The sequence below is a fragment of the Symphalangus syndactylus genome, chromosome 6 (genome assembly GCF_028878055.3).
Source record: "Symphalangus syndactylus isolate Jambi chromosome 6, NHGRI_mSymSyn1-v2.1_pri, whole genome shotgun sequence".
NCBI classification, from domain to species: Eukaryota; Metazoa; Chordata; class Mammalia; order Primates; family Hylobatidae; genus Symphalangus; species Symphalangus syndactylus.
Genome location: NC_072428.2, coordinates 144,807,466 through 144,833,158, shown reverse-complemented (window position 1 = coordinate 144,833,158; position 25,693 = coordinate 144,807,466). Strand labels below are relative to the sequence as shown.

Here is a 25,693-nt window from a genome sequence, read left to right as displayed (position 1 = left end):
CACTTTCAGATTTGTAAGACAAAAAAGTTCGGAAGATCTGTTTCCCAGCGCTGTAAATTTACCTAACAACACTGGACTATACACTGGAAAATTGTTAAAAGATAGTAAAGCTTATGGCAGGTATATTTTACTACAATAAAAACAGCACAGCTTTCTTTCTTCCTTTTTCTTTTTCTTTTTTCCTTTTTTTTGAGACAGTCTCACTCCGTCACCAGGCTGGAGTGCAGTAGCGTGATCTTGGCTCACTGCAACATCTGCCTCCCGAGTTCAAGCGATTCTTCTGCCTCAGCCTCCCTAGTAGCTGGGACTACAGGTGCGTGCCACCGTGCCCAGTTAATTTTTGTATTTTTAGTAGAGAGAGGGTTTCACCATGTTGGCCAGGATGGTCTCAATCTCTTGACCTCATGATCTGCCTACCTCAGCATCCCAAAGTGCTGGGATTACAGGCATGAGCCACTGCACCCAGCCAATTTTTTTTTTACCGTTATAGTGCATCCATTATTCTGATTTTTTGTATGTGTATCGATGAAGACCTGGAATAATACACACCATCTTATAAATAGTATTTACCCTGGCAAGTGGGAGGAGAGAATTCCAATTTTTACTTTATCCATTTTGATATTATTTGACATTTCCAGAAGAAAAGTATATTACTATTGCAGTTTTAAAAACCATAAACATAAGTTTAACTATCTGAACAGTTTAAATAGGTAGACGGACAATAGCTGGTTAGCTAACTAAAGACAAATGCATGCCTAGGAGTGCTGAAGCTCAGTTCATTTTTCTGTCTTAAGAAGAATTGTTATTTTTCACTTCTAGCACCCTGAGCCCTTAGGCTTCAGGGTTATAATTCTAGAAATCAGAATTAGGGTTCTGTAAATGTGAGCTGTATAATTTTCCTGATGCACCTCTCTGTGGATTGACATAGACACAAAGCAAAGCAGGGCAGAGCAAATAATAAGAATAAAGAAGGCCAGGTGCAGTGGCTCACACCTGTAATCCCAGCACTTTGGGAGGCTGAGGCAGGTGGATCACAAGGTCAGGAGATTGAGACCATCCTGGCTAACACGGTGAAACCCTGTCTCTACTAAAAATACAAAAAATTAGCCGGGCGTGGTGGTGGGCGCCTGTAGTCCCAGCTACTCAGGAGGCTGAGGCAGGAGAATGGCGTGAACCCGGGAGGCGGAGCTTGCAGTGAGCCGAGATCGCGCCACTGTACTCCAGCCTGGGGGACAGAGTGAGACTCCGCCTCAAAAAAAAAAAAAAAAACGAATAAAGAGATGATGATGATGATTATGAAAATCATGATAGTGATGATTATGATGATGGTGATTATGATGTGATGATGATTGATGATGGGGATAGTGATGGTAGTGATGAGGATGATGGTGATGATGACAATGATGATGGTGATGGTGATAATGATGGTGATGACAATGATTATGATGGTGATAGTGATGGTGATAATAGTGGTGATGATGATGATAGTGATGTTGATAATAGTGATGGCATTGATCATGATGGTGATGAAGAAAGTGATGGTGATGATGGTGGTGCTGATAGTGATGATGATGGTGGTAATGATCATATGAGATGGTGATGATGGTGATGATAGTGATGGTGATGGTGGTGATGATGATAGTGATGATGATGATGATGGTGGTGATAATGAGGATGGTGATGATAGTGATGGGGATGGTGGTGATGATGATGGTGATGATGGTGATGATAGTGATGGTGATGGTGGTGATGATGATAGTGATGATGATGATGGTGGTGATAATGAGGATGGTGATGATAGTGATGGGGATGGTGGTGATGATGATGGTGATGATGGTGATGATAGTGATGGTGATGATGGTGGTGGTGATAGTGATGGTGATGGTGATGATGATGATGATGAGGATGGTGATGATGGTGATGGTGATGATGATGATGATGATGATGGTGTTAGTGATGATGATGGTGGTGATGATCATGATGGTGATGATGATGATAGTGATGGTGGTGGTGATAGTGATGAGGATGGTGATGACAGTGATGGTGATGATGGTGGTGGTGATAGTGATGAGATTGGTGATGACAGTGATGGTGATGATGGTGGTGGTGATAGTGATGAGATTGGTGATGACAGTGATGGTGATGATGGTGGTGGTGATAGTGATGATGAGGATGGTGATGATAGTGATGGGAATGATGATGATGGTGTTAGTGATGATGATGGTGGTGATGATCATGATGGTGATGATGATGATGGTGATGATGGTGGTGATAATGATGAGGATGGTGATGATAGTGATGGGGATGATGGTGATGATGGTGGTGGTGATAGTGATGATGAGGATGGTGATGACAGTGATGGTGATGATGGTGGTGGTGATAGTGATGAGATTGGTGATGACAGTGATGGTGATGATGGTGGTGGTGATAGTGATGATGAGGATGGTGATAGTGATGGTGATGATGGTGGTGGTGATAGTGATGATGAGGATGGTGATAGTGATGGTGATGGTGATGATGATGATGATGGTGTTAGTGATGATGATGGTGGTGATGATCATGATGGTGATGATGATAGTGATGATGGTGGTGGTGATAGTGATGAGATTGGTGATGACAGTGATGGTGATGATGGTGGTGGTGATAGTGATGATGAGGATGGTGATGATAGTGATGGTGATGATGGTGATGCTGATGATGATAGTGAAGTTGATGGTGATGATGATAATAGTGACGATGATGATGATGGTGATGATGATGATGGTGATGATGGTGATAGTGATGGTGATGATAGTGAAGATGATGGTGATGGTGACAATGATGGTGATGATGATGGTGATGATGATAGTGATGACAATGGTCATCGCTAACATTTGTTGAGCTTACACTCTTGTCAGGCAATCACAGCCCCATGAGGAAGGTACTATTATTATTCCCATCTTACAGAAAACAAAAGTGGGATACTGAGAGGTCATGAGCCCAAGCTCATGTAGCTATGAAGGGATGGAGCCCTGGTCTTGAGCCTGGTCTCAGGAAGGATGTCCCAGCTCTCTCTTTCCTTGTCTCCACTGTAGGACTTGACCTGAGGCTTGCAGAGGCACTGAGGAGGCCTCCTCAGCTGAGAGAAGGAAGGAGTTAGCCAGGTAAAGCAGAGCACTCTGGGACTAGGATATCTTCAGGCAGAGGGAGCAGGCCTCATGGGCCTGTGCCAAGGGTCTATTCATAGCACCCCAAAGCTCTGAGGAGACACCCTCAGAACACTGGAGGGAAGTTCGATGTACCTGCCTTCCAGTAGCCACAGGGCTTCAGTTATCAGGAAGGTCTAGGGAGACAGGCAGGGCTCTGCTGCAGAAGGGTACCAGCCTGCAGGGACAGGCACCAAGACCAGTGCACTACAGGGTCTAATTATCTGAACTGGACACACGGAGCTCACAGTGAGAGCACAACATGGTTAGGTCTCCCTTATTAAAAGATCACAACTGGGTGCTCTAGTGCAAGGGATGAAGGACAATGGGGAGTGCAAGGCACAGTGGCTGGGGCAGGCAGGGCAAGGGCACTGGAGCTTCTGGGCTGTGAAGTGGAGGTGGGGAAGGAGTGGATGTGGACAAGTCTGAAGACATTCTGGTCTCTGATGTGACTGTGTTCCAAATAACAGGGGGCATTCCAGCCATGGAGTCCACAGTGGGAGTGCCCTTTGGGCCCCCTGGGAAGGAAAGCTGCTGGGCCATGGCCCACAGGGGAGGGCCTGCTGCCAACCTTGCTTGAGTCTGAGTGCGGTGCCCCCAGGCCTATGTGCCTCTGCTTTCGGTTCTTTCTATTTTGTTTGTCTTCTTGAGTCGGTTGCATAGGGGCTGGCTACTGAAAGGAGGTGGACTGATCTGCTCAGCAGGGGAATCTGACACTGGGTGTTGAAATTCTGCTGCTTAGTGCTGATTTTCATCTGAGCCAAGTATGTTTACACGGGACTAGCAAACTTTCCCCTGCTTGCTAAGGAGAGCCCTTCAGCAACCGTCTTCCATGGCCCTGGTTCTCCATGTCCTGGTGTCCTCACCCTGGATGGAAATAAGTGGTTCCACATGAGGACATTTTCCAAATAACAGAAGTTTTTGCTTCAAGTAGTAGACTCTTAGATTTTAACCATTTTTAATGGAACTATTTCTGAAATATTTTGTGTCTTTCTCCTGCCTTACATAGAACACCCGGATGACGAGCGTACCCTGAGGCCATCAGGAGCCTCTGCCTCCCATGCTCTGCCCCCTGCCCTTGCTCAGGCCTCAGCAGGCTTCACCTACACCCGCTGCAGCTGCGCATTCACGCCATGGCCGAGGCGTCCCTCCCCACCTCCCTTGCTGCCCGCACAGTTGTGGAGGGAAGTTCTGGGTGCAGAGCCGCCTCTTTTCAGGCTCCTCCAGACAATTATCTCAGAACCTATAATTATGTCCACACTCCTTGGGAAGCAGGGGCGTTGCAGCTGCCCTTTCTTCCTTCCTGTTTGAAGCTGGAGACCTAAGCCGGCTTGATGCCCCCTCAGCACACACGGTCTTCAAGCTGGGACTGAGGTCGTGGTGCATTCTTAGTCCCCTGGGGCTGCCCCAACAAAGTACCGCAGACCACCTGGCTTAAACGGCAGACATTTGTTGTCACACACCTCTGGGAACCAGAGGTCTGAGATGGAGGTATGGGCTGTACTTGCTTCCTCTGAAGGCACGGGGAAGACTGTGTCCCAGCCTCTCCCCATCTGTGGCAATGGCAGGCATTCCCAGGCTTGCAGCTGTACCCCTTGATCCTCTGTCTTCATATGGTATTCTCTCTGTGTCTTCACATCGTCTGCCTCTGTGCGTGCCTGTCCAAGTTTTCCCCTTTTATAAGGACCCTAATTTCTTCATCCTAAATTGCTTAATTTTGCAAAGACCTTAACTGCAAATTACATCACATTCTTTGACATTGGAGGTTAGGACTTGGACATATCTTCTTGTGGGGGAGGACACAACTTAACCCAGAACACAGAGTGAAGAACGTGAGATCCCAGAGCAACATGACCCAGGATGGACAAACTCCCAGCCTGTGGACTCAACACAGGAGGCACGCTGACACTGACAGGGGACGCTTCTCCCAGCTCCACTTTCTTCCTACTGCCCAGAGAGCCAAGGGGACACTAAATTCAGGTGCTAGGTAGGCTAGCACCTGAATTTGGTAGGTGGTTATAGGCTATTTTAAGTTAAAAATTGGTTTAATAATGCTCAGCACCTGAACATTTAACAGCTAACCTCCCTCTCTCTCCCCCTTCTTCCTTTTTTTATTCTTTCCTTTCTTCATTCATATTTCTTTTGAATATCTAGTATGGAGAAAACCTGGGGTTACTAAGATGAAACAGACAGTGTCCCAAAAGCATTTTATTTTTTATTATACTTTAAGTTCTGTGTTACATGTGCAGAACGTACAGGTTTGTTACATAGGTATACACATGCCATGGTGGTTTGCTGCATCCATCAACCCGTCACCTACATTAGGTATTTCTCCTAATGTTAGCCCTCCCCCAGCCCCCTGCCCCTGATAGGCCCAAGTGTGTGATGTTCCCCTCCCTGTGTCCATGTGTTCTCATTGTTCAACTCCCACTTATGAGTGAGAACAGCATTGTTTGGTTTTCTGATCTTGTGATAATTTGCTGAGAATGATGGTTTCCAGCTTCATCCATGTCCCTGCAAAGGACATGAACTCATCCTTTTTTATGGTTGCATAGTATTCCATGGTGTACATGTGCCACATTTTCTTAATCCATTCTATCATTGATGGACATTTGGGTTGGTTCCAAGTCTTTGCTATTGTGAATAGTGCTGCAATAAACATACATGTGCATGTGTCTTTATGGTAGAATGATTTATAATCCTTTGGGTATATGCCCAGTAATGGGATTGCTGGGTCAAATGGTATTTCTGGTTCTAGGCCCTTGAGGAATCACCACACTGTCTTCCGCAATGGTTAAACTAATTTACACTCACACCAACAGTGTGAAAGCATTTTCTATTTCTCCACATCCTCTCCAGCATCTGTTGTTTCCTGACTTTTTAATGATTGCCATTCTAACTGGTGTGAGATGGTATCTCATTGTGGTTTTGATTTGCATTTCTCTGATGGCCAGTGATGATGAGCATTTTTTCATATGTCTGTTGGCTGCATAAATGTCTTCTTTTGAGAAGTGTCTGTTCATATCCTTTGCCCATTTTTTGATGGGGTTATTTTTTTCTTGTAAATTTGTTTAAGTTCTTTGTAGATTCTGGATATTAGCCCTTTGTCAGATGGATAGATTGCAAAAATTTTCTCCCATTCTATAGGTTGCCTGTTCACTCTGATGATAGTTTCTTTTGCTGTGCAGAAGCTCTTTAGTTTAATTAGATTCCCTTTGTCAATTTTGGCTTTTGTTGCCATTGCTTTTGGTGTTTTAGACATGGAGTCTTTGCCCATGCCTATGTCCTCAATGGTATTGCCCAGGTTTTCTTCTAGGATTTTAATGGTCCTAGGTCTTACATTTAAGTCTTTGATCCATCTTGAGTTGATTCCCCAAAGCATTTTAAGTCCCCAGAAGGGTAACCAGGATCTCCGGTGAACAGGTAGATTTCTGACAGCTCCTATCTGGGCAGGAATCTGCTTTGCACACTGCAGGGCTCCCAGAGCACAGCATGATTCCTGGCACACAGTTAGTGTTCCAGAACATTCCCCCACAGTTTCAAAATGAACAAAGAATTGCAAATACCTGTATGTGGAGCTTAGGAGATGCAACAATTTCATTCAGGAGAAACCTTAGGAAAGGGCTTTTCCATGTGCCCAGCCTAATAAAAGGACTCATGATTGATTTCCAGTCCTGGCAAGATTAATACGGTGCAGACTCTCCCTCCTGGTGGATGCGTGAAACTCTGAAATGGTCTTCCACGTAATTTGTTGGCGTGCTGACCTTCCTTCAGGCAGCTCCTGCAGCTGGCTGGATGTTTGAGGAAGACATGAAGAGCAGTGTGTGATGAGGAGAAGGCAAGAAGCCCGAGCCGGCCCAGCAAGCCGGGCTTGTGGAGGGGGATTGAGTACACGCAGGCTCGCACACCACTCCTGGGCTGGCAAGGACGGGGAACAGGCGGTAGGAAGTGGCTTTTTAGGAGCAAGGCTGGCGCGGCTCCGTGGACACTGCTGCCCTCCTGACCCTGGGATCTTTCTCTTGTAGTCATCTGCTCACATTCACCCTGCCCTAGCTGGGTCTTTGCAACTAACATGACTGACGTGGAATGAGGAGAAAAGGGGATGCCAAATGTCCACATTAGCCTGGGTCAGTAGGCCCCTGGGCACTAAAGAAAATAGGGATGGGTTTGAAAGCAGTCGATGGCAAATGAGACCTAATTTGAAGGGCAGGGACAGATATCACATGCCAAAGCAAGCAGCCTTCCTCCTTGAAAAGATGGAATTTCTGAGGAATCAGTGTGTACCCGGGAAAGGCAGGCTGGCAGGTGGGAATGGGCAAAGGCTCTGAGGGATTCAAGGACTCTGCACTGGTACTGCCCACGGGGTGCTTCCTCCTGGGCCTGTGGGTGTCACACTGGCCACCCACAAGCAGATGCCGGGCACCAGGGCAGTGGGGCGGGAGGGTGTGGATGGTTCAGTACACTTCCAATCCCGTTCCTGGGAAAAAGAATCCCTAATTCTATAGCAGCTCATATTGGTGTTAAAACAAATCCTGCCACTGAAACTCATCCACTCTACTTGGAGGAGTCCTCCCTGGATCTTGACTCAGATTTTCATTGTATGATTGATTCTAACAGCTTTATTTACCTCATTCCCTACAGATTGGAGATCACAAATCAGAAGGGGACTTAAGGGCTGTTGGCAACAGGATGGGACTGTGGACAGCTCATGTGCCTGCCTCTGTCATGATAGGCACCCAGAAATATTTCCTGGATGGCCAGTGACCAAGTGGAGGAAGTCATGTCTTCACACGCTTCCAGCACACACATGTGATGAAGCAGGATCCAGGCCGTGGCAAGGCACCAGGATAGGACAAGCAAGGAGGCGGCTCCTCTCTGCCCGGGGTCTGACCTGTGAGAGGAAAGCAGCCTGACGGCGCCCACTCTGGTGACCGCTGTGACGAGTGCTCTGCAGCCCGGAGGAACTCTGGGAGGTTTGATGTGAAGAGGACAGCCAGGGATGACCCTTCTGTGAGGTCTGAGGGATGAACTGGAAGACACTTATGATTTTAAATGAAAAACTTGCCTGAGAGGAGACACAGAAAAAAATACGAAGAGCTAGGTTCTGATGAGGAAATTACTTCTGTGGACCCAGTGCTTTTGACTTCATCTTCCTTCTGTTCCTGAACTTCAGAACATGGAGAACAATGACGAAAAGGGTGTCAAAGCACTCAGAAAAATTAAGTGTCAAATACGTGGAAATAGTAATAAAAAACCACTTTTCATGTTACGTGACCATTTGTCTTGAAGACTACAAACGTAGACTGGCACTACCATACCTAAGGCACGATCTCAGCACGTTTATTCTTCCCTGAGAAAACCGGGACAAGAAAGGAAAGTAACATTTATTGAGAGCTTATCTTGTGCCAGGTACTATTAGGTGCTTTTATAAATGCTCAGGGAAGCCATTCTTCAGGTATGAATCTTACCAAGATTTATAAAGTCCACAGGGCACCATGTTTGGGTATTAGGACTTGGATCTATTTAATGCACCTTTTTCTTACCCCTTTCTTCGCATATTTTTTTTTTTTTTTGAGATGGAGTCTCGCTCTGTCACCCAGGCTGGAGTGCAGTGGCGCAATCTCGGCTCACTGCAAGCTCCGCCTCCTGGGTTCACGCCATTCTCCTGCCTCAGCCTCTCCGAGTAGCTGGGACTACAGGCGCCCGCCACCACGCCCGGCTAATTTTTTTTTTTTTTTTTTGTATTTTTAGTAGAGACGGGGTTTCACTATGGTCTCGATCTCCTGACCTCGTGATCCACCCACCTCGGCCTCCCAAAGTGCTGGGATTACAAGCGTGAGCCACCGCGCCCGGCCCTCTTTGCACATTTTGACTATGTTTAGGGATCAATATGAAATCCCTCCTGTGACTAGTTTATTGCTTACAAGCTCACCTCACTCCAAGAGTAAGCAAAATGGTAGATTAGTGAGGACTAGGCCAGCTCCTTATTGCATAATATACGTTAAGGCTAAATTTTAGTATCTTTATTAATATTTTACAACGTTAATACTCTTCAAAGAGAATATCCCTACAAGGGTATGCTAAAGTTACATTATTACAAAGAGATAATCTGAAACTCTGAGAAAGTGAACATTCTTAGTAAAAGGTCTGTTTTAACAGGTAAAGTAGAAAAGACAAGTTTAGATTTATAATTGTTCCCTTCTCTCATTTCTTTTTACCACCAGGATAAAGGAAATGTCTATAATTCAAGGGTGGGGAGAGTGCCAGGTCACCAAATGATTGTATCTAATTCATTTAAACCAATCTGCCGGAAATCTTGCTTAGGTTAAGATCACAGGTAGCTTTTAAAACTAGCCAAACAAACAAAACACCCTTGAATCTATCTTCAGTTCCTATTTACTCAGCCTTGCTCATTCAGTTGAAAAGAAGTGAACAAGGAAATCTTTTGTAAATTACACACCTTACCCTTAATGAAATGGTTTAATCCCATCACTTGCTCAATAGATCAGAAAAATTCCAGGAAACGTTTAACCTCCAAAACTTATTCTAAAACATGAATAGGCCAGGCACGGTGGCTCACGTCTGTAATCCCAGCAGTTTGGGAGGCCGAGGCGGGCAGATCACTTGAGGTCAGGAGTTCGAGACTAGCCTGGCCAGCATGGTGAAACCCCATCTCTACTAAAAATATAAAAAAATTACCCAGGTGTGGTGGCACATGCCTGTATTCCCAGCTACCTGGGGGGCTGAGACAGGAGAATGACATGAACCCAGGAGGCAGAGGTTGCAGTGAACCAAGATCGCACCACTGCACTCCAGCCTGGGCAACAGAGCAAGACTCTGTCTCAAAAAACAAACAAACATGAACTTAGACTAGTTCACCAGGCATTCCTATACTCGATCCACATAAATTGGGTTAATCTCAGGCAAACCTCAAGTCTCTGTAATGAGGGAAATGTTTTTGTCATGAGCTCTACCAGTTTTTCCATACATGGATGTTTTATGTTTTAATGTAGTAGAAACCTATTGGTTTGGATCTGTATTATAAAATGTATTGGTACACATAAGGTAAGGCCTTTCTCTGCTAGTACTGAAATGCGATTTCACAACTACAAGTAATGTTAAGCCTGCGTGGCATTAATGTTCCGGGTGCTCAACGCATCTCTTCGGTTCTCGTCCCATCGTCATAACCTGTGAGTGCAAGTAACTCCAGCCATGCTGGCTGGCAGCAGGGGAGCTGCCCCTGTGACAGGCCAGGCACGCCCACTCCTCCTGCCTGAAAACCGGGTGCCTGTGGTGGGGAGGGGTAAGGTGGCAGGTTCAATTCAGCTTGTGCTGCACTTAATTTTCTACCATAAGAAAAACACATACTGTTGACCCTTAAACAACACAGGGTTTGAACCTGTGGGTCCACTTATACAGGGAGCTTTTCCAGCCAAACATGGTTTATTTGCGGAATGTGAAACCCACGTATACGGAGGGCTGACTTTTAGTGTACGCACGTTCCATAGGGCCAAGTGCCAGACTTGAGTATGCAGATTTTCGCATCCGTGGGGTCTCCTGGAACCAATGCCCTGCGTATATTGAAGGACAATTCAAATACTTCCCAAGAGGTTGTGTCAAAATTCAGTAAAATTTGAAGAACTGCAAAATATTTCTCCATTACAAATTCTAACATCCTACACAGAGAATACCACCCCAACTGTTTTTTAAAAAGCAAACAAACATAAATACAACACTTGGTTTTGAACCTTTAATAAAAGTAAAAAATGAATGCAAAAAGAACACAAGGTTGAAAACTTAGTATCAGTGTGAGTCTCACTAGATGTTCAAATCTGGTATAGTGCAAATTTTGTTCATACTATTTTACATTTTTACAAACTCGAATCACTTTGGTTCATATATTTTCTATAAACTATTGGCAAAAAAAATCTTCAAATTTACATTTTTTTTGGCTACATTATTTCTAACAGATATAGATTTACTTCTGGTTTCGGAGAGAAAGACTTATTGTTTGTGCATCATCAAGTCTGTTTTAAAGATTCACTCACTGCTTTCATCTAATAACTTCTGGTTTTTCATAAAATGCTGACATCTTCATTGGAAATTTTTTTCATGTAACCGTTTTCATTTTCAGAAAATATATAAGGGGGTCATTCCAAAGTTCAGAATGATCCTATTTTTTTAAAAAAACAAAATTCCTCTAAAACAAATTAGCTCCAGGAACTTAAAATTTACTCCAAGACATTTCCCTCAAAACAAAGCAAAAAACCCCAGCAAAGATCATTATATACACAAAACCAAACACAAAGACCAGCGCTCAGGCAAGTTCCTCTAAGCTTCCATTCTGCTGACTGGTGGCTTCCATTTAAAAGGGGTCTTTGAATCAAGCCACTTTCACAGAATTTAAAACAAACCAAACACATGTAAATTGCAAAATACAAAAAGGTAAATTTGTAAGTAAAAATGACTAAACCCACAAAACTGGAGTATTTCGAAGGTTGAGGGTTCAGTGGAGGGCATAACACGAAAGGAACTTCACAACTGAAAGAGATCATTGCCAAGTTTCCTCCATGCAGCACTGAAATGAATGGAGAACCCTTCTCTCGAACATCTCACACGTTAAAAGAAATAAATATTTAAGAGATACAAGGCTCAGATTGGTTTTCATATACATTGCACTTGAAGTTTAAGACCCAATACTTGCAAATTAGGTCTGGTATGGTCTATGCCATTAAATGAATACATTGTGCTCACCAATATCACTGACTATTTAGAAACACCACATGTTTAATGCAGTGACATATGCACTCTCCTTTTTACAAGGCAATCACAGATTGCAAATTCCATAGGGCTGTGGCAAAAAACAGTCATCTCTATATTCTGTAGTAACAAGGAAACAATTTTGGCTCACTAAGATTGAAATACATGGCAGACAGGTATTCATTCTTAGGTGATTATGGATTTCGAAATAAACTTCAGAAACTGAGGTGAAAATTCCAATATATCGCAGTGTGGGAACCAAGAGTTTTCATTGCCTTTTGCTCAGTAAGATTGTCTACACAAACTTCCACGGGTGGAATGAAAAGCACAGTTGGCCCACTGGTGATACACACACGTGTGACCATGTAAACACGCCACTGCAGGATGAACGAGCGTGACCGTGAAGGCGTGGCCACACCGCGACCCCACTTAGAGTGTGACCTCTCTATAATCACTGCTGCTTTTCTTGTTGTTGTTGTTTTTTTTATTTTTTATTTATTTATGTATTTTAAACACAGCCCTATTTTTAAAAATCTTTTGGATAAATATTATTCCTATTACACCATACTTCATGTTTGTTAAGCACCATCAACCTACCTCCTTTGGGCACTGATACAAAACTGAGAGTTGGTAATTGAGTCTTAGTTCAAGGCTTTGAAATACGGCAACTTGTTTTAATCACATGAATGAAATCTAATACCTGGGGAACTGCCACCTGCCTGAACCCACGCAGCCTGGGCAGAATGATCCAGGGCACAGACAGGCGCCAGTGCAGTCAGTCAAGGGAAGACTTCAGGGTAAGTTGTCATACTCTCCACCTCCCTATTCTAGACTAGGTGAACAGTTTTTTCCAGGAGTCATTTGTACAGTCAGCCCGATCTAAATAGATTATTTAAGAAAAAAGATAATCTTTGTCATAATCCACAATCAGATTTTCTTCCAAAATCTTCCTCGCTCTCAGAATCGGTGGTTTTGAAGACTCAATCACTATGGGGCTTTTCAGGAACACCCTATGTGTAGAAAGGAAAAAAAAAAGGAAAGAGAAAATTAGCACTAAATGTATAAATATTTTAATTACCAATTAAGTAGGTCCTAACATGGGAAAGATTAACACTTTCTTTGACTGAAGAAACAAGACTGAGACGTGGGACATGTGGAGAGAACTAGAGCCCACGGCCAGCTCTCCCAGCTCCCCTGCGCCGTCTTCATGGCTCTGGCCCCGTGAGCCACAGCTCTCACCTGCAAAATTAGGATAATTCTCTGCCTCAGGTGAAATTACGCTGCTAAGGCCCTTACATAAAGCCTGTTATATAAGTGTAAGATATTGGTGAAAGTATAAATTAATATCTATATAAAGGAAACACCCAATTTCATCAAAGCATGGTGATGCTTAGGGTATGATAGGTTCCTGAAAGTTCTAACTGCAATTTAAAGGATTGAACCTTTATCTGAAGGGAGGTTTTTGCCACAAACCTTTATTAGTATCTGATACTTGTGTAATAACCCACCTTACCAGCAGTTTGTTGAAACAGACACTGGAAATAGGTCATGCTTTGTAATACTGAATAGTAACTCTGCCCTCAGTTCACACAGAGCTTCACAGTTTGGAAATCCTTTCTACATATTCTTCCTCATTTGACCCTCACAGAGCTTCTGAGAGGTAGACACTACAGTTACTGCTATGACCAGGCACCTCGGGTAAATTCTCAATAGTGAACAGTATTTCACTGATGAAGCAGCAAACCCAGAGAGATTCAATGACCTTCCTGAGGCCACGGAGCTTCTGCTAAACGGCAAAAGAGAAACCTCCATACAGATTGTTTTTCCCTCAGAATCGTGACTTCCCACGTTACTTAATTGCCCTCCATTCACTTTCAGAGGAAGGAGCTGAGCTCCTCACCTTTGGCAATGAAGGAGATGACTCATCCAGAAAACCACAAGATCCTCTCATCTCAACAGACAGGTAAGAAAGTCACGAGTCTGGACTGAGTCACCCAGGTATGCCAGTTACTACCCTGGGGACACACACAATAAAATCTTCTAGGAAACATACATGCTTTTAGGAATTGATAATGTGAAAGCATAGCCAATTGTTAAATATGAACACTAGGAGGGTTCTATACAAACTGCAGTGAGAAAACAAAAGAGCAAACTCTTGGCAGCAACCTGGAAAGAAAATTTGACTACCTGTTCACTAATGTGCTGATAAATAAATGGGAAGCGGACTTTTAGAATCCCTGGTTGACAGAGGCCACAGTGAGGCCTGGCATTGGCGTAAGAACACAAAGACGCCAGAGATGAATGACAGCCAGCCCGGGCGGACCTGACATGTGGCACAGGGAGTTCCAGCAGTGTTGCCTAATGGTGGCACATTGTAAATGGCAATATGGATCCTCCTCTCAACCCAGACACCAACACAGGCTGCTGTAAACCTACTTCCAGGGTGAAGGCAGGTGCGAGCCATGTGTTGAAAGGGCAGTGTGGTATACTGATGAGAAGCATGGTGCCACGTCCACCTCCGCCACCCACTTGGCCAAGTTGTTTAATCTTCCTAAGCTGCAATTTCCCCTTTTAAAAATGGGCTAATAATAGTTTCTACTTCAAAGAGCTGTGTTATGAGGACTAAACTGGCTAACAATCGAAAACGTTTAGCACAATGCCTCCTGTGCAGCAGTAAGAGCCCAATAAATGTAAACCCTCAGTAACAATAATAGTATTATCATTAGCAGCTGAATTGGGTCAATCAAAAATAGGAACAGCAAATTAAATCCCAAGCTGACACTGAGGTGGGCGGGACTCTGCCTCCAGGTGGCCCAGTGGGGCCGGGCAGTGGAAGCAGGACAGGCTTGATTGCTGTTGGCAGTTTGCAGCTTACTCTTGAGAAAAGACTTGAAGCTACAAACAGCAACAACTACAAGTTCTATAAATGATGGTTACAGACTCATTTTCTTTTAAATATTCAGGCTGGGCTGGGCGCGGTGGCTCATGCCTGTAATCCCAGCACTTTGGGAGGCTAAGGCAGCTGGATCACCTGAGGTCAGGAGTTCGAGACCAGCCTGGCCAACATGGCGAAACCCCGTCTCTACTAAAAATACAAAAATTAGCCAGGCATGGTGGTGGGCGCCTGTGATCCCAGCTACTTGGGAGGCTGAGGCAGTAAAATCACTTGAACCCGGGAGACGGAGGTTGCAGTAAGCCAAGACTGTGCCACTTCACTTTAGCCTGGGTGACAAAGCAAGACTCTGTCTCAAAAAACATAAAAATAAAAACAAACAACCCCTAACAGGCTGGTAACAAATGTTTCTGCTGTATTTTTGGACACAAAGGACAACGGCATTTCGGGGGGGGGGGGAAATACCACATAGAAAAAGCTAGGAGAAGGCTGGGCGCGGTGGCTCACGCTTGTAATCCCAGCACTTTGGGAGGCCGAGGCGGGCGGATCACGAGGTCAGGAGATCGAGACCACGGTGAAACCCCGTCTCTACTAAAAAATACAAAAAATTAGCCGGGCGTGGTGGCGGGCGCCTGTAGTCCCAGCTACTTGGAGAGGCTGAGGCAGGAGAATGGCGTGAACCCGGGAGGCGGAGCTTGCAGTGAGCTGAGATTGCGCCACTGCACTCCAGCCTGGGCGACAGAGCAAGACTCCGTCTCAAAAAAAAAAGAAAAAGCTAGGAGACCATATAGCTTGAAGCAAAGCCAACTTGTAACTTTTGCGCATGGTTATTCTTGCAAGTAACTATGTTTCTTCTTAAGGGAGGGAAGCCTAAGTTAGAACAAAGGCATCTGAAGAGAACTGAGACAGCTAAGAAGGACAAGGTGTCAAGCGCACTGGGCAAAACCATCAGCACCAAACACAGACCTCGAATTACCCTGGATCTGGGCGGGTCTGGTCCCGGTGCTGAACTGAGCCTCGGAATCTCTTCACCTTCAGACTGTCATCAACTTCACTCTCGTCACCTCCCTTCACAAAGCCCTACTTGGTGTAGGTTTCAACATTAAACCAATAGCTCTTGGATACTATCCCTGGAACATCCAGCCACTTTCATTTCGTGAGTCAACAGTATGACAAGAGTGGAATGTGGGGAAGGCTGCCCTGGGAGAAAACATGCACCATGAATGTTTAAATGGATGCAGCAGGAGGGAGGGGACTGCACTGTGAAGCCCCTGGGCCATTTCCGGGGTTTCATGGACGGAAATGAGTTTGCAAATTTTGAAGAGACAAAAGAGTAACAGTTGGGATCCAGAGGTAAGGATTTAAGTTTTTATGAATAAAAACGGTGGTAGGCGGGGTTAGGCTTAGAATCTCTGAGGTCAGTTTCATGTGATAGCCCAGTAGGGAAGGGGATTAAGGCGGTGATCTCTCTCTTCCAGTTTTTTTTATTTGTTTGTTTGTTTGTTTGTTTGTTTTTGAGATGGAGTCTCGCTCTGTCACCCAGGCTGGAGTACAGTGGCGCAATGTCGGCTCACTGCAAGCTCCGCCTCCTGGGTTCACGCCATTCTCCTGCCTCAGGTTCCCAAGTAGCTGGGACTACAGGCACCCACCACCATGCCTGGCTAATTTTTTTTTTTTTGTATTTTTAGTACAGACGTGGTTTCACTGTGTTAGCCAGGATGGTCTTGATCTCCTGACCTCGTGATCCGCCCGCCTCGGCCTCCCACAGTGCTGGGATTACAGGCATAAGCCACTGCGCCTGGCCTCTCTCCTCCAGTTTTAAGATACGAGAACATCCAAACATTTTCCCCCCAAGTTTAAAGAATAAAAAGGATGAAGAGAAAGCTGAAGTAAGGAGAATTATAATTACACCAACTATCCTATTTTGAGTTATCTTTAACATTTTTTTCTGTAAGCAAAGGAGCACAGCAGGGATTACTTAATGAAACTATCTTCAAAACTGAAAATGTTTCCTCCAACCATTTCTAGATGTTTAGAACTTATGAATGTTGTGAAATTTCTACCTCCACCAAAATAACGCTTATTTCTTAAAATCGATTTAAAAAGCCTTGACGTATAACAGCATCAACCTATCATACAGAAATAACCAACTCTTTAAATGTTATTCAAGTTGTAGTTATAATGTGTAATTAGTCAATCTGGTTGAGGACAATTTTATTCTAAAAACCTTCTTAGGAATTCTCTCCCAAAGAGTACCGGAACAAAAATCTCAAAGCAAGAAAGCAATGATGGAGTTGCCAGCTCTCCTTTGAAGACTATTAACGGGGATGATGGCGAATGCATGAAAACAACATACTATTTTCATGTGGGACCATCTGACCAGATTTTTAATATTAAAAAAGCAAGGCCAGGCTCATGCCTATAATCCCGGTGCTTTGGGAGGCCAAGGTGGGAGGATCGCTTGAGCCCACGAGTTCGAGCTCGGCCTGGACAACGCAGGGAGATAACATCTCCACAAAAAATAAAAAAGTTAGCCGGGCATGGTGGCATGTGCCTGTAGTGCCAGCTACTCGGGAGGCTGAAGCGGAAGGACTGCTTGAGCCCAGGAGCTGAAGGCTACAGTGAGCTATGATGGCACCACTGCACTCCAGGGCCCTTCCAGAGCTCTGCCTCAAAAAAAAAAAAAAAAAAAAGTAAGCAAAGTCCTTTCTTCTCCATCACGAGAAATTTGGCAGCAGAGACTCAGTAACCAGTGGAACACTGCAAATTCTACTTGTAATTACTTCTGTTTTTGTGAAACAGCCAAGTGGCCTTCAAATTCAACTCCTCACAGAAGGGTATCAGCTGGCAAAAATAAATGTACTGTTTTAAAAATAGCATGAGGTACCAAGATAAGTTTTCCCAGAGCTTATCTCCGAGAGCAACAGCTCTAGGTTGTTTTTTTTTAATTTACTTTATTTCAGCCTGCCAAAGTCAACTCAAAATAACATTTAAAAGTCCACCTCTATTTTTTTAAACTGAAGTGCTAAGATGTCAATTTTGAACTAATGAGAACTGCTAAAGCCATCCTGGCATTCATCTACCTTTCCATCTCCCTCAGGGCGGCTGTGAGAGAAGCTCTGCGGGGTAGCGCTGCTTTCTCCTGCAGCAAGAACAGATGCAATGTTCAGGCAGGACAGTCCGGCTACATGGTGACCCGGCCACGTGCAGCAGTGCTCTCATCACCACTTCTCCATGCCCAGGGCCACCTGCCCCACAGAAAGGTGCTGCCTGCCTGAACCAGGCTGTCCCCTTACCCGCCAACACCAGGCCCTGCCCTGGCCCGAGACAGACTCTGCAGCCTCAGGCTCGATTTGCTTGACTGTGGACTGAGGCCAGCATCATCTGCATCCACTCTGATTCTGTGAAAAGGAACACTGGTGGACTGATGCCCAGGGAGCAAAGTATCACTGCTTGAGGTCATCCAGATCTGCTTCTGATGGTGAAGGAGGAGGGGACACTCACACACCAGTCACTTTCTCTACTGCTTACTACAGAAATTTCAAGAATTCACAACACTGACCACATCTGCAATTCAAAGGGGCAGTGTGAGGGCTCTAGTTCCTATTCTAGATCAAATATTATGCATTTATGCATCTATGAATCTTTATAATTTAGCAAAGAATTACCTGGGTATCATTACCTATTTTTTAAAATATAAGCTTTGCTCAGTAATTGTCACTCAAGTCTGAACCAGAATATATAAACACAAATTTGAACGTATCATGTAAAGTAATTCTTTCAAGGTAAAGAGATGCAAGTTTTAGAAGATAATATGATCATTTCACTTACCATAGCTAACTGTCGTCCTATGTTCCCCACTGTGACACCTCCTGAGAAAAATATACAAGGGAGCCAAGAACGAATATAGAGGAAATCTGGGGATGTATACCTGGAGCAAGAAAAGAAACCATACCTTAGCAGTCAATTTCACCTGGCTCAATTCTGCATCGCAGATTCTCTGTAGTGGGGATATGCAGAATCAGCCATCAAATGTTACAAAATGTTCATATTTGAATGTTTGGTTGTAACTGCTACTACTTGGTTTTCCTTTGCATTAAGTTATGGAGAGCAGCATTTTTGAGCATTTCATGCCTAAATCTATATCATTCTATATAAAAACCAAATAAAATATGAAAATATCTAAGCTTAGTGGATGTTTTAATGGGAGTTAAGTAAGCTTTCCAAAGCCAATATTTGAAAACACACACTTACTGATAGACACCATTATACACGAGAAACTGCGTGATCAACGTAGCTAGAAAAGCTATGGTGATCCCCAGCCCAAGGCCACTTCTGGAACGATCAAATGTCCACCAAAGGCCCAAAGATAGGGCTGCTAAAGTCAAGGACAGCTGGACATTATTGGCAAAATCCAATTTCTGGTGATGTAAAAGTTAAGGAAAAGTTTGCTGATTCTTAATAAGATCAAAAACATAAAGAAAACCACAAGGGTTAAAAACATGGGTATTTTATTATTGTACCACAAATAATTCACTGTCCATAAAAACTGTGTAATGAGCTAAAGAAAGGATTTGTTGGATACAGGTTACACAATCATTAAGATCACCTGGAATCTCCCTGACATCACTGAGCCAAAAACTTAACCATAAGAATACACTTGCTGAAAGCTATATATAAAATGCTGCTAGCATTTTGACCAGAAAACAATACATTTTACTATAGAGTCATCGATAGCCCCATTCTTCTTTCTCTTGTTAGTAATTTGAAATGGGCAGGTACCACCATCATGTCTGTATTATGACATGGAGTCATTTGAGTATATAACAAAACAAAACGCTTCAATATAGAACCTAAGAAGATACTCTGGACATAGCACAGAAAATTAAGGATACAGCACTGGCGTGGTTAATGCCAACAAAAACTGCTATGCAACGCATGACACTGGCCCATTCTCTCTTAAATTTGTGGGGTTCTCCGAGGTGACTGTCGATACAGGGGTACAGTAGGCCAACAACAGCTGTTTTAAAAAAAAGACGACAATGTTAGAATACAGCAGATTCAAGGTCCAGAATTTCAACGTGGTCATTAGTAACACAGTACATTACTCAAACCAGTCCTTTTCCTAGAAAAAATTATCAGCTATAACTTAATAGTTAAGAGCGATTTTATATACTTGTTCTCCTTGAGTACTACTCCCACAAAATTGTACTGTTTAGAAAAGTTTTTTAAAAATCACTATTACTTAGTGTAGTTGAACATGTCTCAGTAAACACAGAAAGGAATCAAGCAGGGATTATTCATATTAATATGAGCAATATGTAACCTTATATTTAATATCCACATTTGCCAAAAGCACACAGAACTTAAATGACTACGTAGTTCACCTTGTCTTTTCATCCAGTGTGATTTCTATCTTACAATAAAAAGGTTAGCATCTGTCCACACCCTGTCACATCACAGCTCTGACACTCCTGCTACCACCCAGTACTGGGATTGGGCACGTGATGAGATACATATTTGCTGATGTGACTTTGACAGTCTGGGTCACATGCTCCTAGAGTGGCCCTGGAGTTGATTTTCGGGGGTTCTAGCATGTACTGTAAGAGACACTGAGCACCTACCGTGCACACATGCCCGTGGGCAAGTACAGGGTGAGACAGCCCCACACAGGCTTCACTTATTCTCCATCTGGTTCCCGCATGGTCAAGCCTCAAGTTGTGGAAAGAACAGCAGACCAAGAAGAGAAAACTCAGCCTCAAATCCCAGCTTGCCCTCTGATGGGACACGGCTCTGCATGTTTGTTTTCTCATGTGTAAAATTATAAGGATTATGTAACTGGGACACAGAGAAAGCAGAGATCACTGTGGTCTGGAACAGTTATTCTTTATAGACACGAACTTGGAATTTGGACAGGTGGGAAGGAATGGCATTCCAAAAGAGAGGTAAAATGGCAAAAATGAAGGCAGGAATGAATGTCTGTAGGGGGGAGTGGGGTGCCGGCCTGCGGGGCTGGATGCTGGGACACAAGGGTCACTGTGTCCCAGGGCTCTTGAGAACCCTGCAATTGTTTCACCTCAGTCTAGTATGAAAGAAATACACATTTTAGGTTCAACTGAGAAACAGGAAACACAGTTTGCGTCAAACATTCAGATAAAAAATGTTCAGTTTTCAATTTATTATACTTAATCATGTTCTAACTTTGGAGTTTTGAAAAATGGATCCCCCCAAATTAACTTTACTTCACTGTGGCTTAATCTTACCTTTTAAGGTTAAAAACTAAATAGGCAAAAAACATACTATGAAAAATTTTACTTATGCTCTTGGCTGATGGTTTAAAAAAAAAAGTACAGTATAAGAGTATGAGAAATTGTCCAGATATTCCTAGAAACCCTTGAGGCTCCAATTACAAATACTGAAGGCTCAACTATTTCATTTCTAAGATCAAGTTTTTGATTAAAGGAAATAAACTATTCTGCCAAATGTATATGAAACATGGAATTTTAAATCTAGATATATTTCTCAAAAAATTTTCAATTAGTACAGCCACATACTTAAAGTGTTTTGAAAAACGAAAGAGGATCCCGTCCCTCCGAGAACAAATATGAAAACATTCTACTCACTACTTAATAATTACAGACACACGTCCTAGTTCTTGAACACACAGCCCTCTGTTAATCTTACAAAACTCTTTGCTGCTTGCTGTTTTCAGTGAGTCAGCTGAGGCAATGTGTTTCCACAGTGCAGGAGACACACCTACCGAGGCAGCATGAGCAGTTAGCAACGATGGCTTGGCCTGTTTCTACCTGCGCACCCTTGGATGTGACTTCACCTGTGATTCAGTTTCCACATCTATAAATGAGGCTACACGTGGTATTGCTGTAAGGAATGAACACAGCAAAGCATCTGAAGCCTATGGTCAGCAGTCAGCTGACAAACGTCAGCCACAAGGCGAACAGCATGCTCCCTGCACTGCACTGGAGTCACTAACATACTGGTTTGTTTTCCCCACCAGACTCTAAGCTGCTTAAGGATAGGGGCTTGTGGTGCTCACTTTTGGATTAACATTTCAACAGCTTATAGAGTTGAGGTTGCAGAAAGCACCCGACAAGCTCGTTAAATAAACAAATACTGTGTGACTACAGGAGCAGTAAGTGATCTGCTGGGCCAAGATTAACTCAACATTTCTATAAAAGCGGTTCAATGACAGCCAAGAAAGTCTAGTACATACACCCAGCAGTCCCCGTGTCCACAGTTCAGACTGACCCAGTGTTACATTGTACAGCATCTATGCTACTGCTTGGGTGTACGAAAATCTAAACGCCGTAAGGGGGTTACTCTTTTCCTTAAGAACGTAATCTACAGAGCTCTAACAGTTCAGGGGATAGACAGTTTGGCTTCAGACCACAGTTTACTCAGCGACCCGGCAAAAGGAAGTGCTGAGAAGTTGCTCCCCTGGCAACCGCCTCCTGAACACATGTGACGGGTTTGTTTTCAGTTATCCAGCAGGGTAGCATGTTTGCTGCCGCGACCAATGGCCTTTCAGTCCCGCTGCTCACCAGTTCCCCAGGCGGCCAATCCGGGGCGGCTGGCGCGGGATGACAGCTGGGGCTGTACCCGGACGCCAGGAGGGAAGGGCCCTCAGTCAGCTTGGCACAGCACCTGCTTGAACAGCCAATTATCTCCCTGCCTCATCTCCATCACTGTGCTTCCTCAAACTTCAGAGAGCTGTGGCCCGAACCCGCCCTCGGGGGTGCCAGGTCCTCTCTACCCCTCCTTCATTTCTCTAAATCCCAAGACTGGAGATGCACACTTTCAATCTGTGGATAGTTCCAGTTTCAAATGCATGTTTCTTATAGGCTGAAAAGTACTTTCAACCGAAAAGACACCCTTTTTACTTCCAGAAGAACCAGGAGGGGTACTCACCAGCTGCTGTCCCGCAGCAGGGAGGGACCCACCAGGCGGAGGAAAAGATGGTGGCGATCACCTCCTCGGGGAATAGAGTGACATTCCTCTGGATCTGCAGCAGGTTGAGCACCAGGGCTAGGACCACCCCAACCGAGAAGAGCACGAGGCTCCTCTGCACCAGGCGATGATGCCAGGTGTTGGGGTAGGGGCCGCCGGGCTCGGGGCCACTCATCGCAGCACTGCGGCCCCCGGGCGCGGGGTCAGCGTCCGGGGCACCGTGGGCCGCCAGCAGGGAGGGCCCGGACACGGAAGCGTTGATCATCTCCCCAACCTTGGCCGCCAGCCCCGCGGCGCTGGCTCGCGGGGGGCCTCGGCGCCTCGCGCTGTGCGCACAGGAGCAGCTCCAGAAGTGGTCGTGCAATCTGGGCATCGGTCACCCGCGTCCAAGAGGCGCTTCCTGGAAGAAGGGGGTCATCAAGTTCACTCAGAAGAGACAAAGAGCGAGGAAGGCCCCGCGGGACGCGAACCCCGGCACCCGGGCCAGGCGGCAGCGCCGCCCCCCAAGGTTAGACCCCCGTGCGCCCGCCCGGGGCCAGAGGCGGACGGGACCCGCGCTCACAGCGAGCAGCACCCCCGGCCCCAGCGCGGCCCGCGCCCGCCTACCTCCGGGGAGGACCGGCTGCGGCGCGACCAAACCCCTCCCGCGACCCCTATCCCAGCCCGCCGCGTACCTGGCCAAGAGGCGCCCGCCCGCGGGCTCTCCGAGCGGAGGCGGGGCGGGAGGAAAGGAGGAGTCACGGCCCGGGACGGCCCCAAGTGCCGCCGCAGCGCCTGGCGGGCGCGCGGGTTTATATGGCGGGCCGCGGGGCCCGCATCATGTGACCCTGCCCGGCCTACCCGCCGCCCGCGCGCACCGCCCATGGGCGTGGCCTGAGCTTGCCCCGCCCCGCCCGCCAGCCGGTCCGCACGCGGTCTGGTGAGGCGGCCGCAACCAATGGGAGGCCGGCGGCCCATATGACGTGCGCACACGCCACCGCTGGCCCGCGAGCGCTCGGGCGGGAGCCTCGGCACTGACTGCGGGGCTAGTGGCGGCTGCGGGGCACGCGGGCTTGAGCGGGACGGGCCGGCTGCGAGGGGGCGGCCGCGGAGCTGGGGCCTGGGAGGGGACGGTCCTGCCGGGAGGAGGCGGAGGGAGGACAGGGTGGGGTTGCGGGCCCGGCACCGCCCCTCCCGGCTCCTGGCTCCCCTCGCCTGGTGTCCCGCGGCTGGCCGGGAGGCGGCGGGTCTCGATCGCGCGGGCCTCCCTGGAGGGGCGCGGGCTCTGGCGGCGGGGCCAGATCCTTCTCGGCGCAATGGCGGGCTTGCATCCTTGGGTGATTTTTTCGGGCCTCTTGTGGCCTTTGCTCACGCCTGGAGAGCAAACCACCCGCACCACCCAGGAGCACATAAAATCGAGACCACAGTCTCCAAAGGAGCGCGCCTCCATCCTGTTTGCCCCTCGGGTCGCCGTCTAAGGGCTGGCCCGTACCCGCTCAGAGCCTACATCATAGTCGTATAAAGCGCTGACAGCGGAGAAAGCTGCGGCTTTGCTCCATGCAGATGAGCAGGGGCTGAGGGAGGACGCTGTGCTCTCAGTAGCCGCGCTCGGCCCGGGGACCCTGCAGGCTTAGAAACGTGAGTCACACCTGCAGCGTGGCGAGGAAACGCCGTTGATGTGGCATTCTCAGCCTGGGGTTGTGGCTCTAAGCCAGAAGGTTAAAAGAAAGTCTTCCTGAGCTGGGACTGCCCTGAGTCGCTTTAGGGGCTAAATTCTGAGCATCCGATTGCATTTCCTGAGGATGACACGCGCGGTGGGTGTGGACGGCCTGCAGGGGTCCGTCCTCAGGGGTCCCTCTGCAGGGCAGAGTCTCGCTCTCACCCTCCCAGCTGACTCCTCTCAAGCCTGTTAACCATTGTACACGTTCCCAAGGGCTCCAAGCAGGTTGGACTTCAGGGAATATTGCAGTTTGGGTCATGGCCATTGTTTACACTCCACCTTGCATAAGTGCTTGAGGATCACACAACCAGATACGTAGATCATCCGTAGATCATCGAAGTCACATCGAAGATTTGTTTATAATAGGAAAAAAAAAAGCTGCCCACTGTCATGCGCTGGGAAACTGGTGAGCTGAAGGATGACCCATCTGTAAATGGGGTGCTCCCTAATGGACAGGGCACCCTTCAGAAGCCTGTGCTGTGTCTCCTCGACCCCACTATGAGCTCCCCGTCCCTCACACTGATCTAAATCAAGCTGCTAACCTCATGGAGAGGCACGGCAGCCCCGGCCCTGAGATGCAGGGCAGTCACCCATTCAATTAGGAAACACCAGCAAGTGCCAGAAGCTTCTCATTAGCAGGTCAGCTTTCAATAACTGGTTTATCCAGGTGTGTGAGACCCGATAAGCAGAAGGGAAAGCTCTTAGCGACCTATCCAGCTGCTCTACAGTGGGCTCCTGACATCCCAGAAGTCAGTACGTCTGTCTTCTGGGGTCCAAGAGGTATTTCAATTTCTCTGGCTTTGTTTCCTGTCATTTCTACCTGGCCCTGCAGACTACCCCAGTATTTCCATCATAATACCCCTGTGGGCAGGTGCATACCTCATGACGATATTTAATATTAATAGATTTCTGTGTTGTCTCCAGAATGGAAAGGAGCTATCTATTCCTTGAGCTAGTTGGCTTGCTAAAGACTATTGACTTCATCTTTTCCTATCTACCTAATAAACCAGTGTTAATACAACCCAGCCTCTCTGACTCTGTCCCTCCTCTCATCTGTACTGGGACATTATGAACCATGGAAGATCCTGGAGTCATAGAGGCACCCTGTGGCTCTGTGGCTGTTGCACTTACGCCCACCAAGATGTCCTGTGGGAATGTGGGAGGGTTGCCCGTGGGGTTCCTGCTGAGGGC

General features: G+C 46.2%; 1 protein-coding gene and 2 long non-coding RNA genes across 7 annotated transcripts in view; 2 read left to right on the top strand and 1 right to left on the bottom strand.

The window, feature by feature from the left end:
* The window catches only part of LOC129476889 (uncharacterized), a 38,912-nt gene extending 30,458 nt beyond the window's left edge, over positions 1–8,454 (top strand). For both annotated transcript variants that reach the window (XR_008655155.2, XR_010121629.1), the window contains one exon: positions 7,827–8,454. This is a non-coding gene — a long non-coding RNA (uncharacterized lncRNA). The remainder of the gene's footprint in view (positions 1–7,826) is intronic.
* Positions 8,455–8,579: 125 nt separating this feature from the next.
* Positions 8,580–15,774, top strand: LOC134737059 (uncharacterized). Its single transcript, XR_010121630.1, has 3 exons — positions 8,580–8,640; positions 13,824–13,908; positions 15,699–15,774. It is a non-coding gene; the product is annotated as an uncharacterized lncRNA (long non-coding RNA).
* Positions 10,922–23,672, bottom strand: INSIG1 (insulin induced gene 1). 4 transcript variants are annotated; one of them, XM_055269718.2, is made up of 7 exons: positions 23,478–23,672; positions 22,765–23,203; positions 19,734–19,858; positions 19,093–19,259; positions 18,670–18,769; positions 17,612–17,682; positions 10,922–12,955 (listed from the first exon to the last, which is right to left on the bottom strand). In XM_055269718.2, exons 2-7 carry the CDS (start codon positions 23,174–23,176, stop codon positions 12,838–12,840), a joined length of 993 nt encoding a protein of 330 aa, XP_055125693.1. In that variant the 5' UTR covers positions 23,177–23,203; positions 23,478–23,672; the 3' UTR covers positions 10,922–12,837. The 4 variants fall into 4 exon arrangements, with proteins under 4 accessions (XP_055125693.1, XP_055125694.1, XP_055125697.1 ...); XM_055269719.2 differs by lacking the exon at positions 17,612–17,682 and having other exon boundaries at positions 19,704–19,858; XM_055269722.2 differs by lacking the exon at positions 17,612–17,682.
* Between the last annotated feature and the right edge of the window lie 2,021 nt (positions 23,673–25,693).

Excerpts from the sequence above, each read along its gene's own strand:
- INSIG1 (XM_055269718.2), bottom strand. The coding sequence starts at position 23,176 with ATGCCCAGATTGCACGACCACTTCTGGAGCTGCTCCTGTGCGCACAGC. Across the intron at positions 17,683-18,669 it reads TAGGACGACAGTTAGCTATG|CTGATACCCTTCTGTGAGGA; the intron begins GTAAGTGAAATG and ends TATTTTTGCCAG. Across the intron at positions 12,956-17,611 it reads AAAAACAGAAGTAATTACAA|GGTGTTCCTGAAAAGCCCCA; the intron begins GTAGAATTTGCA and ends TTCTACACATAG.